The following is a 13,367-nucleotide window of genomic DNA, read 5'->3' as shown; positions in this document are numbered from 1 at the left end:
CTGCGCTAAAAGGAAACAATTAAAATTTCATGAATCCTATGGAAATTTGGCAGAAAGAAGGATGGAGGGTATGGACTACAACATACACAATGTCTTGAAACTCATTCTCTATCCTGAGCTGTCTAGTCTCAATAGGTATTCTAGTTAGCTCGAGTATCTTTGGTTGGGTGGTTTCCCAACATTTGTGCAGCTAATTGTGTTTCAACAGTTCCAGGCAGAAAGTGCAAGCATACAGATAATTGTCTTAATGATGATGCTGCAGCCTATTCGTGGGGCAATCATTACTTGACCTCAGAATGAAGCTACTCCCCACACAGAGTAAGAACCTTGAGTGAGAGAGAAAGGATGGAAAACATTTTGTTTTAAAATGCAACTGACTGAATTATAATACAACTACACAATGTAGATGTCAGAGTAAAGGATCTGGTTAATAATTAATTACTGAAACAATTTTTTAAAAAGTATTTTTTGGTAGTCACTACAATACAGGAATGAAAGTAAAACAATTATTATTTCCAAGAAAATAATGTAGCTGCCTCAGACTTAAATTGAATACCCAGATGTATTTATTTGTCAATTCAGTTTCTTAAAATTTCCTTTATAGTGTTGAAACAATACAGTGCAAATCACCATTTGTCTGAATTACAGGCAACACCACACTGTTTAAGGCATTAGATCAGGAAGCCTTTGCAGGAACATTAATAATAAACATAAATATTTATGGGCAGTATAAACCTGGAAGTGGCTAAAACATGTTTATATCAGTCTTGTTATTTGGAATTGCAAATTTCTTTCAGGAGTTGCAATGGGCATGATTTCCATAAATTGTAAAATAATTGAAGAGCAAATAATGAATTAGACAGTCTTGTATCATGGTGCTTTCGAATAAAAGCCACAATGACTATTCTGTTTAAACAGGAGTACTAAACATTGGTGTCATAAAAATAGAATTGTGTGTGATTTTGAACAGAATAAATTCGAAGAAAAACAGCATCAGCTAGTCAGGTGTCACAGCCCACAGAGTGGAAATTTTCTTTCTTTTGTGACTATATTAAAATGCACTGCATGTAGTGAGCCCTTGCCAACTTAAAAATCACACCACACCAGGTTATAGCCCAACAGGTTTAATTGGAAGCACTAGCTTTCAGAGCGCTGCTCCTTCATCAGGTGGTTGTGGAGTACACAATTGTAAGACACAGAATTTATAGCAAAAGTTTACAGTGTGATGTAACTGAAATTATACATTGAAAAATACCTTGATTGTTTGTTAAGTCTCTCATCTATTAGAATGACCATGTTAGTTTCACTTCTTTAAAAGTTACATTCACAGGTTAACTTTAACAATTGGTGTCAGCCCAGTTAATATGTTGAAGGTGTTAGCCCCCTCTGTGCTGTTGTCTGTGCCATAATGTTTAGACTGATTTAATCTAAAAAATAAGTTAGAGATATGCACTTAAGTAAGGCGTTCGACAAGGTTCCCCATGGGAGACTGGTTAGCAAGGTTAGATCTCATGGAATACAGGGAGAACTAGCCATTTGGATACAGAACTGGCTGAAAGGCAGAAGACAGAGGGTGGTGGTGTAGGGATGTTTTTCAGACTGGAGGCCTGTGTCTAGTGGAGTACCACAAGGATCAGTGCTGGATCCTCTACCTTTTGTCATTTACACAAATGATTTGGATGCGAGCATAAGAGGTACAGTAGTAAGTTTGCAGATGACAGCAAAATTAGAAGTGTGGTGGAGAGCAAAGAGGGTTACCTCAGATTACAACAGGATCTGGACCAATGGGCTGAGAAGTGGTAGATAGAGTTTAATTCAGATAAATGCGAGGTTCTGCATTTTGGGAAAGCAAATCTTAGCAGGACTTATACACTTAATGGTAAGGTCCTAGGGAGTGTTGCTGAACAAAGAGACCTTGGAGTTCAGGTTCATAGCTCCTTGAAAGTGGAGTCGCAGGTAGATAGGATAGTGAAGGCGGCGTTTGTATGTTTTCCTTTATTGGTCAGAGTATTGAGTACAGGAGTTGGGAGGTCATGTTGCGGCTGTACAGGACATTGGTTAGGCCACTGTTGGAATATTGCGTGCAATTTTGGTCTCCTTCCTATCGCAAAGATGTTGCGAAACTTGAAAGGGTTCAGAAAAGATTTACAAGGATTTTGCCAAGATTTGAACTACAGGGAGAGGCTGAACAGGCTGGGGCTGTTTTCCCTGGAGCGTCAGAGGCTGAGGGGTGACCTTATAAAATTATGAGGGGCATAGATAGGATAAATTGGCAAAGTCTTTTCCCTGGTGCCAGGGAGTCCAGAACTAGAGGGCATAGGTTTAGGGTGAGAGGGGAAAAGATTTAAAGAGACCTAAGGGGCAACTTTTCCATGCAAAGGGTGGTACGTGTATGGAATGAGCTGCCAGAGGATGTGGTGGAGACTGGTATAATTGCAACATTTAAGAGGCATTTGGATGGGATATGAATAGGAAGGGTTTGGAGGGATATGGGCCGGGTGCTGGCAGGTGGGACTAGATTGGGTTGGACCAAAGGGTCTGTTTCCATGCTGTACATCTCTATGACTATGACTCTATTAGATCCAGTGTAAACATTATGGTACAGACATCAGCACACAGGGGGCTAACACCTTCAACATATTATCTGGGCTGACACCAATTGTTAAAGTTAACCTGAGAATGTAACTTTTAAAAAACGTTTTGTGATTTACATATGAAAGAAGTGAAACTAACATGGTCATTCCATGAGAGACTTAACAAACAATCAAGGTATTTTTCAATGTATAATTTCAGTTACATCACACTGTAAACTTTTGCTATAAATTCTGTGTCTTACAATTGTGTACTCCACAACCACCTGATGAAGGAGCAGCGCTCTGAAAGCTAGTGCTTCCAATTAAACCTGTTGGACTATAACTTAATGTCGTGCGATTTTTAAACTTTGTACACCCCAGTCCAACACCGGCATCTCCAAATCTTGTCAACTTGTTTAGTGTAAATGTTCGACTCAAAAGCAACTTTTTTGCTTGCTTTCCTGCTTGCCCAAATACAGTCTGCTCTCTCCATATTAGGAATCTTCAGCATGCCTTTCTTTATGAATTCGATTCACTGACAATTTTATATAGGCCGGATAGGAGGTTGGCTAAAGGATTAAAAACAATTAACCACTAATCTGTGTTTAACTAATGGTCTATAAACAATGATGTCAATCAGAGATCTGAAAATGGATAGAGGTGGATCTCAGAATTTGCTTACGACACAAAAATAGTGTGAGATGACTGACTGAACTTCAGAAGTGGATTAGTGGTGCTGGAAGAGCACAGCAGTTCAGGCAGCATTCAAGGAGCAGCGAAATCGACGTTTCAGGTAAAAGCCCTTCATCTTCAGAAGGGCAACTATTGGTTGAGGACTCAAATGTAAGATGATACACCTTGAGAAGAATAATGGGATGAACGAAAAAGCAGTGAAAACAATTAAACTTTACAAGGATTAGAAAAGTAGGATGGCTTAGTTTAAGAGACATTTTTATACAAATAATAACCTGTTCAGACATATTATAAAATGAGATTCAGCTGCAACAATAATTATACAGAACCATAATTTAATAAATAGCAAAAAACAAAACATTCAAAATGTGCATTCTTAGAGCCACAAAGCAAAGAAAATTCTAAAGCACGTCACAAATCTATGATAAAATAAAAACTGACAAAGTTAAAGGAGGAGATATTAGATGGGAGCCAAAACTTTGGTCAAGTAAGTATTTTTAAGCAAGGTCTTAAAATGACTTTCTACAAATTATTGGTTAGGCTGTAATTACAATATAGTACCTAGAATCAGTCCCTAACTTTAAAATGTTTTTTTTAAGGCTATGAGAAGAACAGGAAACTAACTGAATAGACACCAGGAAAGAGCAAGGAACAGAAGTGTTTAAAGCGATATCAAGCTTTATCGTGTGTATTGAGAAAACCTTTTTTCACTGTTTAGTAAACAGTTAAGTGGAAAGCAAAACTTTAACTACACCAAGCAAAACATTAGAAAAAGTGATTTTACAACAGCAACGCCCTACAAGCAGCACTGATGAAAGCAAACAAAATATTTTTGAAAGTGATCCAAATAATTGAAAAATAGCAATATAAAAAGACATTAGAAAAATGCAGGAATGGGATTTTAGAAAGTTCCATGATCGTGCACAGACATGATGAAATAAGTGGTTTCCTTCCATGGCATACTAAAAACCTGTCCAATATGGAGAATTATGAACAAATATCGCCATTCCAATCTCATCTATACATCATCTGCTGCAGCTTCAACCTGCCCTGATCTGATTTGATAGAAGTCATCTTCATTAGGATAGTTTCAAATAAAAAGAATCCTTATAATTATATATAGGTTTTTTTTTCAGTCTATTAAGGTTTTATATGATTCATCTTCCATATAAAGCATAAATAACTGATTTCATGAGCTTGTTGAGAAGAGTTCAAAGAATTATGGACACAGCCAACCCAGTCAGCGTGAATTTCAGCTTTAATTAGTCTGCTGTTTTGCATCCTGGTTACCTTCACTCTCTAGCATATTATGTACTGATGGATAAATTGGAACAAGCATTTTTAGATAATTATACACTGTGGTCTAGTGCTGTGGGTTTCACTCAGGTCATGAGGTAAATATGTATTTAATAGAAAGTGATTTGCTACAATTCAAAGTTAAATCATTAGACAGAGTTACGCTAACCCAAGAGCAATTGTGAATACAATTGTAGGTATCAGCTTATGGAGGATTCAATCTGTCTATGGAGACTGTGGCCAGCTGTGAACTTGGGAGAAGTCCCAAAGTGCATCAGGCTTTCTGAATGTCCACAGCGAACTTAATATCCCAGTGTCTGTAAGTTTCAGGTTGGAGGGGATGATATTTTGGAGGGAGAAAAGGGGGGAGTGAAGAAAGAGAAACAAAAATGACATCAAAAGGAGGTCTGACTTTTTAACTATTTTTAAAAGTGAGAGGAGAAAGATTAAGACGGCTTCATTCACTCATTACAGAAAGTACAACCAACAGCAGATGTGCATATACTTTTAAATCTACTGGGTAAATGACAGTTCAGATATAGAGACGCACAGGTGTCATCGTCATTAGAACATTTACAAGCACTTGATTTTTTTAACATTTCATATTTTGTATGCTAAATTCAACACAGCTCATTTGGAACTTACAATGATATGTTCAAGAAACTCATGCAAAATTAGGCCATGGCAACACATGATTAAAGATTAATGTTATTACATCGCATGTAATGAATCACAAATAGTGCAAGAACACAAATGAATCAAGATATGCATGGTAGAACTGCAATATTGCCATACATACCTTGGGGAGGAACTAATCCCCCTGACACTGGGAACATGAAGCTGTAACCAAAGTAGAAGAAAATAAAATTAGCAAAACAGATTTTCACTGGCAAGAGCTTAAAGTGATATCCCTGCAACCTATATTCCAATGAGAAAAATCTTTATTACCAGGACTGAAATAGTGTCCTTAAATAGTTTTAAAATGATACTAGGTGTTTCAGAGAGAATAATAATAAAAGATATGGGCAGGAGGGTGTAATCACATTCAGAGGAAGAACAGAAATGGTAGAATAGATACGATGGCCAGACTGGGCTGTTGCTATGTTGCAACATGCAACGATTCTACACAAAGTTACCAACTCTATGTATTGGGCTATGAAGGTTCCTCGTTTGGGATGGTGATTGTTGTATTCTTTTTTTTAAAATGGAGTCTGTAACCTCGCCTACTTATCTTTCAGTGCCCATAGACATTTCTAATTTCATCCCCTCCTGTATTATGTTAATACCAACGAATAAATGACAGAGAAAATCAGAATAGTACGAATCATTTTCTTAACAAGTTACTTGTTATATTGATGTTCCAGATACCAGAATTTGATATCATGGAAAACTCAATCCTTTTGCTCCTTTTTAGGCAGCAGTAAGGATAATGCCCACCATAAAAGGTCATACCTTCCACGTACGGTGCTCCGTAGTAGTCTATTTTATAAAGTAATGTACTTAAAATGTCTTTAATATCTGTGCAGCACTGGGATCTGTACTAAAGTTTTACTTTGAAACCACTGAAGCTTTGTCTTACACTTCAATGTTTTACGGTCAAGGAAAACTTTCTAGGGTTTCACCACGTTATGAATCCTGATTTCAATCAGATCATTAGAAAAGTTTCACTAGTACCTCAAGGAAAGATCACAGGACAAAGGACCTGCGCATTTTTCACTACTAACATGTATGAATTAATCATAGCATAACACTAGCTGTGAACTGCGAGCTGGCCATCTCTTGCTTAACAATTTATTATTTGAGAGGCTATGGAGGAAAGAAAAATACTTCAGTGGTACATTTATTCATGTTCATATCCACATCCACATCTGGATACATGGAGCAAATGCTCCCAAGAGTTTGCCAAACCTTAAGAAGGATTTAATTACTTCAGGACCGAAGGATTTAATGTCTCATAAATAACATTTATTACTTTGTGCGACCCAAACACACATTTCTGACAGAAGATTCTTAATACTACTGCATTAGGAGGCATGTTTGGAACAAGAAAACTATCGAGTTCACTCATATCAGTAATGGATAGTTTCAGGAACAACCCTGCAGAATGATAGCATTGGCTCTGGGAAGACAATATTAGTGGCAAACACAATGAAGCAGGTTTTTCCACTTAAGCCTACAAGCTATTCTGCAGTAGAATACATTGTGACTCATACTTGAGAATCCATCAGGACATCCTAGACTTACATTTTTAAGGATAATCAACCATTGAATTTAATACCGAAAGTGGTACATAAGCTACAAAAATGCACCAACAAGGTTACTCATGTAATGTGACTCATAACAGCTTGAAAGAGAGTAAGTGCAGTAGGAGCATTTTCAATTCTAAATCAAAAAGCGTTGGGTTCAAGCCCTACGCCAATGATTTAAGATCCTCATTTTGACTTACAGACTGTTCCAACTAGAGTGTTGCATTGTCAGAGGTGTCATCTTTCAGATAAAATATGAAATGGCCCTTCTGCCTTCACAGATCAATAAGCAAAAAAATCCCATGCCACTATTGAAGGAAATATGATAAATTATCTCTATTTCCAATGCCATAACTATCCCTGGGCTAACATCATTATTTAGTATTTTAGTTACAAGATAAAATTACCTTGTTGTCATGAGCGAGAGACCTTGCTGTTTGCTGTCTACAGTGTTTTCTCTAATATTCTTTCGAAGTAATGCATTGGCTACGAACCATTTTGAATTTGTGAAAGACTTACTTCTAAAACTAATGGCTGATTATTCCAATGTTTCTTACTTTTAAGTCACACAAACCTGTGTGATCTGTCACATAAACCTACCCCAACCCCACTAATCACTGTATTTGACACCAATATTAATCAAATGCATCGAAAACATGGTGACAAAACATTAGCAGTAGATTCCTACTTGAACACTTTATTCTTTCCATTCAATAGTTTCCTCCATACCTCATTTCTGGTGGTTCTAGTATTAAATGTTTTCATAAAGTGCACCAAAAAGTGCTCAATTTCAGTTAGATACTAGTCTCCAACCAACACCATTTAGACTAACCTGCCTAGATACAACACCATTTGTAATAATAACCTGAGATAAAGGAGCAGGATTAATGCAAGCACAAACCTCATTGCCCCATGCACTAAAAAAAGTACAGTGAATTCCCACACTCAACCATGAACCAGAAAGCAGTCCTAACTGGAAAAGGGAGAGATCAGCATCTAAAAGACCAGAGGGAAAAATTACAAGATCACTATGCAGCTAGGCCATACAACACTGTCTTAATGATGATACTGTCTCTTCAAGGGACACATTTTGGGGCGGCACAGTGGCTCAGTGGTTAGCACTGTGGCCTCACAGCATCAGGGACACGGGTTTGATTCTGGCCTCAGGCCACTGTCTGTGTGGAGTTTGCACACTCTCCCCATTTGGGTGTAGGCTTCCTCTGGGTGCTCTGGTTTCCTCCCATAATCCAAGATGTGCAGGTTAGGTGAATTGGCCGTGCTAAGTTGCCCGTAGTGTTCAGGGATGTGTAGGTTAGAGGTAAATGTAGAGAAATGGGGAATGGGTTTGGGTGGGATACTCTTCGGAGGGCCTGTTTCCATGGTGTAGGGATTCTATGAAATACATTGGGACATGTCTGAGGTCAACACCACAGACAGAAATGCTCAGAGTGACAATCGCTTTCTTTGGTTCATCTGAAATACTCAGAACAGCTGGCATGTCATCAAATCCAGAAGTCACAATATAATTTAGCTATCATCCTAGACTTATAGAAGCCATGAAATATTACTTCCATCATTGAATACAAAATTAAAATTACAACTGTAGGGCATCTCTTGGCTTAAAGAATGCTTCTCAAACATTGAAAAATTGCAGAGGAAGGTTCCACAAATTGTCAAACAAAGCTTTAAATTGAAAGAGAATTGTTACAAAAAAAACTCACTCATACAAATATTGCTGATGTTGGAATTCTAAAATAAATACTGAAAATCTGGAAAAGCTCAACAGGTAGGTGGCATCTGTGGGGAAAGTAACAAAATGAACATCTTATTTATGAAGGGTCACCCCAACTTGAAATGTTAACTCAGTTTCTCTCCACAGATGCTGCCTGATGTGAGTTTATCCAGCAATTTTTGATTTTATATACAATATCTGTCTTGAATATTTTTTTTCTTACCAACTGAGCAGTTGGCAGTGAATATCAATATTCACCCCATTATTATATCCATCCAAGCAGCTCCTACGGTCATTTTGTCACATTGCCACCTTGTATCATGTTAACAATTTTAAAAAGTATTTGTTTTGGGGCAGGTAACTTTGGTGAGACACTAATCAGCTGTGTTAAAATCATGAATTCAAGTTACTCCTTTAGCACCATAACACTAAGTTTTAGTGCCTCATTTATTTTGTTGCCCATTAAGTACTAACACCAAAGACCAAAATTAGGCAAAAAGAATTGGAATAGAAATGCGCTCAATTCTCAATGATAGCAAAGACAGTTCAAAACATACCAAAAATGAAATAGTACTCAAATCAGAAATTAAGGTTATATGTATAAAATAAAACAAATAGCAATTGCTTTTGGTTACATTTTATTTAAGACATTAGCACGGCTCTGCATTCAATTTGAACAAACGATTAAACATCATAAATATCGTTGGTTTACCAGATGAGATTGGATATGGGCTAAGAGATTACATGAGACAGATGGAACGCAGTGGGCTAGAGTTTAAGGATGCATTGCTTCACTTAGGATAATAACCACAAATGCTTTACAGGTCTTTGCTTATTCTTATTTACATCATTTTTAAGTAGTAATCCTTATTCACAAACATTCCACCTTCCTTACACAGACCAAGTCAGATATACATAATTTACAACTGGAAACACACTCAAATTGCAGCTGTTTTACTATGCAACATTTATCCCTCCATATTTCTTTACAAATATCAAAACATGAATAATAATGAAACCTAGACTGCTCTAAAAGTCTGGGCAATTTTCCTTGCTCGGCTCTAATTTTAAAGGATGATCGATATGAGATATTTTTAACATGGATCATAGCATTTCAACAATATTGTCAGTTCTGCCCTACATCCATGCATTGCTTTGTTCATTGTCTGAAAAGATCAACACCATAGAGGACTTCCAGTATTGTTTAAACTGGGGTGTTGTGTAAATTAGGAAGAGGAATGATGTCCTGACTATTATGCAAGTTCCCAGTCTCAGCACTTCCATTTAGGAAATTTCACCCGTAGGAAGGAGAAATGTATTTCAACTATGAACAGTTGTCCAATTAAAAAAAAATACTGCTTTCATGTTTTCTAACAAACTGAAATCTGAATATTACTATTTTAAACACAAAATGCCATATATACACCTTCATTTAATAGGCCAGGGCTCAATATAGTTTGTGGAACAATATAAGAAGGACAACTGTAATATCATGTACAGATCAGTAATCTATAAATTAAGCTCATGATGCTTTGATGGATGTACTGAAAAACTTGGGATTATACAATCATAGAGTTACAAAGATTTACAGAACAGAAACAAACCTTTCAGGCTATCTTGTCCACACCAAGCAGATATCCTAAACTGATCTAGTCCTAGCTGTCAGCATTTGGCCCATATCCCTCGAAACCCTTCCTATTCACATACTGATTCAGATGACTTTTCAATGTTGTAATCGTACCCTCTTCCAACATTTCCTCTTTCCATCCATATACTACCCTCCGCATGAAAGAGATGTTCCTTAGGTACCTTTTAAATACTTCTCTTCTCACCTTGAACCCATGCCCTCAGATTTTGGACCCCACCCCCACCCACACACACTCACCCCACACACCCCACACCCCACACAATTCCCCCCCCACCCTGGGAAAAAGGTCTTGGCTATTCACCCTATCCATACTCACGTTTTTATAAACCTCTGTAAGATCAGCCCTCAGTCTCTGATGCTCCAGAGAAAAAAGCCCCAGTCTATTCAGCCTCTTTCCATAGCGCAAATTCTTCAATCCTGGCAACATCCTTGTTAATCTTTTCTGAACCTTTTCAAATTTAACATCTTTCCTACAGCAGGGAGACCGTAATTAAACATAGTATTCTAAGTGGCCTCACCAACATACAGCCACAATATGACATCCGAACACCTATACTCAATGTACTGACCAATGAAGGCAAACATGCCAAATGTCATCTTCACCATCCTGTCTACCTACAACTCCACTTTCAAGGAACTATGCACCTCCACTCATTGTTTGGCAACACTCCTCAGTTTCGGGTGCATCTCTGGTCCATATTCTCCAATCAACCCACTCCCAGTTGCCAGCCATTTCAACCCCACCCTTCTAATTCCCCCAATGACATGCCCTTCCTGGACATCCTCCACCATCAACATTAGGCCACTTGCAAACTGGAGGACGAACACCTCATCTTCCACCTCGGGAGCTTACAACCTTATGGCCTCAACATAGAATTGAACAGCTTCCAAATATTCCCACTCCTCACCTTAACCCAGGTCCAGCCCTCCCTCTCCACCCCACCCCCTTGACAACCTAACCTGTCTATCTTCCTTGCCACCTATCCCACTGATCAATCTCATTCACCTCTTACCTGCATCCACCTATTGCCATCTCACCTATCTTTCTCCTAGCTCCACCCTTCCTTCCAGTTATTTCTCAGTCCCCTTTCCTAGTCCTGCTGAAGGATCCTGTCCGAACTATCAACTCTCCTGCTCTTTTCATGCTGCTTGACTTGCTGTGCTTTTCCAGCTCCACATTTTATCAAAACTCTCCAGAGAATTACCATTAACTGTACAAGTCTTGCCTTGGTTTGCTTTACCAAAGGAAACACATCACATTTATTTAAATTAAATTCCATCTGCCACACATCAGCCCATTCGTCCATCTAATCAAAGGTTCCATTATACTCTGAGGTGGCCGCCTTCTTCACTGTCCACCATTACCAACAATTTTGGTCCCATTTGCAAACTTCCTAACCATATCTCCTATATTCACATCCAAACCATTTATATAAATGACGAAAAGCAGTGGACCTAGCACCAATCATTGAAGCACACTACTGGTCACAGGTCACAGGTCACTAGGCAGAAAAGCAATCCTCTATCATCTGTCTTCTACCTTTAAGCCTAACCTTGCTAACCAGTCCACCTTGCTGAACTTTGTTAAACACCTTGCTGAAGTCCACATGGAGAACATCTACCACTGTCTTCAGTCTTTATTTGTCACTTCTTCAAAAAAACTCAATCAACTTAGAAGACACGATTTAATACACAAAGCCATGTTGACTAGCCCTAAACAGTCCTTGCCTTTCCAAATGCATGTAAAGTCTTTCCCTCAGAATTTCTTCCAACAACTTACCCACAGATGTCAGACACACCAGTCTATAGTTCCCTGGCTTTTCCTTGCCACCTTTCTTAAATAATAACACCACATTAGCCGCCCTGCAGTCTTCTGGGACCTCACCCGTGGCTGTCGATGATATAAATATTTCAGCACAGCGGCCAGCAATCGCTTCCCTAGCTTTTCACAGTTTTGGGAAATACCTACCAGGTCCCAGGGATTTATCAACCTTTACTCAGTTCAAGATCTCCAGCACCTCCTCTTTTGTAATATGGACATTTTTCATGATATCACTATTGATTTCTCCAAGTTCCCTGGTTTCCATGTCCTTCTCCACAGTAAATAGTGAAGTGAAATATTCATTTTGTATCTCACTCAAATCCTGTGGTTCCACACTGATGGCCTTGTTGATCTTTAAAGGGTCATCTTTCTTTCTCTAGTTACTTTTTTCCCTTATGAATTTGCTGAATCTTTGGATTCTCCTTCACTAATCTCATGTCTCCCATTTGCCCTCCTGATTTTCCACTTAAATATACTCCTACTGCCTTAGTACTTCTGTAGAGATTCACTCAATCCTAGATATTTATACGTCCTCCTTTTCCTTGATCAGAGCCTCGATTTTCCTAGTGATCCAACATCCACTAGGGCTGGCAGTCTTGCCTGTCGCTCTAACAGGAACACTCTGAACTCTCATTATCTCATTTTTGAAAGCCTCCCACATCCCAACTGTCCCTTTACCTAAACACAGACTCCCCCAGTCAACTTTTGCAAGTACCTACCTAATATTGTCAAAAAATTGGCCTTACTCTAATTTAAAACTTTAACTTTTAGATCAGGTTTATCCTTTTCCATTACTATTTGAAAACTAATAGAATTGTGATCAATGGGCCCAAAGTGCTTCCCCCATGATACCTCAGTCACTTTCCCTGCCTTATTTCCCAAGAGAAGGTCAGGTCTTGCTCTTTCTGTTGTAGGTACATCAAAATATAGTTAAATAATAAAATGTTCCTGCAGCACTTAAATTCCTCTCCAACCAAACCCTTAACACTATGGCAGTCCCAGTCTATGTTTGCAAAGTTAAAATCCCCTACCATTACAACCCTACTTATTGATATGAGATTTCCTTACATGTTTGCTTCTCGATTTCCCACTGACTATTAGGGGACTATAGGACAACACCAAATAAATAATCATCCCTTTCTTATTTCTCAGTTCTACCTATAAAACTTCACTGGATGTTCTCCCAGGAATATGCTTCCCAAGCACAAGTGTAATGCTCTCTTTAACCAAAAACGCTACTCCCCCTGTTCTCTTGCCACCCCCTTTCTATCATTCCTATAGCATCTATACCCAGAAAATTAAGCTGCCAGTCTTGTCCCTTAAATAATAGTCACATTTAACAAGAATTCTTAAAATA

The 13,367-nt window shown here is 38.3% G+C and overlaps 1 protein-coding gene across 5 annotated transcripts in view; it reads right to left on the bottom strand.

Annotated features, from left to right (window-relative positions):
* synrg (synergin, gamma) overlaps nucleotides 1-13,367 on the bottom strand; it is a 121,929-nt gene that overhangs the window by 106,846 nt on the left and 1,716 nt on the right. For all 5 annotated transcript variants that reach the window (XM_060848019.1, XM_060848020.1, XM_060848022.1 and 2 more), the window contains exon 2: nucleotides 5,362-5,402. In XM_060848019.1, the coding sequence (XP_060704002.1) occupies nucleotides 5,362-5,402 (41 nt within the window). The remainder of the gene's footprint in view (nucleotides 1-5,361; nucleotides 5,403-13,367) is intronic.

This window comes from Hemiscyllium ocellatum, chromosome 31, assembly GCF_020745735.1.
Source record: "Hemiscyllium ocellatum isolate sHemOce1 chromosome 31, sHemOce1.pat.X.cur, whole genome shotgun sequence".
NCBI lineage: Eukaryota > Metazoa > Chordata > Chondrichthyes > Orectolobiformes > Hemiscylliidae > Hemiscyllium > Hemiscyllium ocellatum.
The sequence above is the reverse complement of the archived record's forward strand: the minus strand, read 5'-3'. Positions and strand labels throughout refer to the sequence as shown.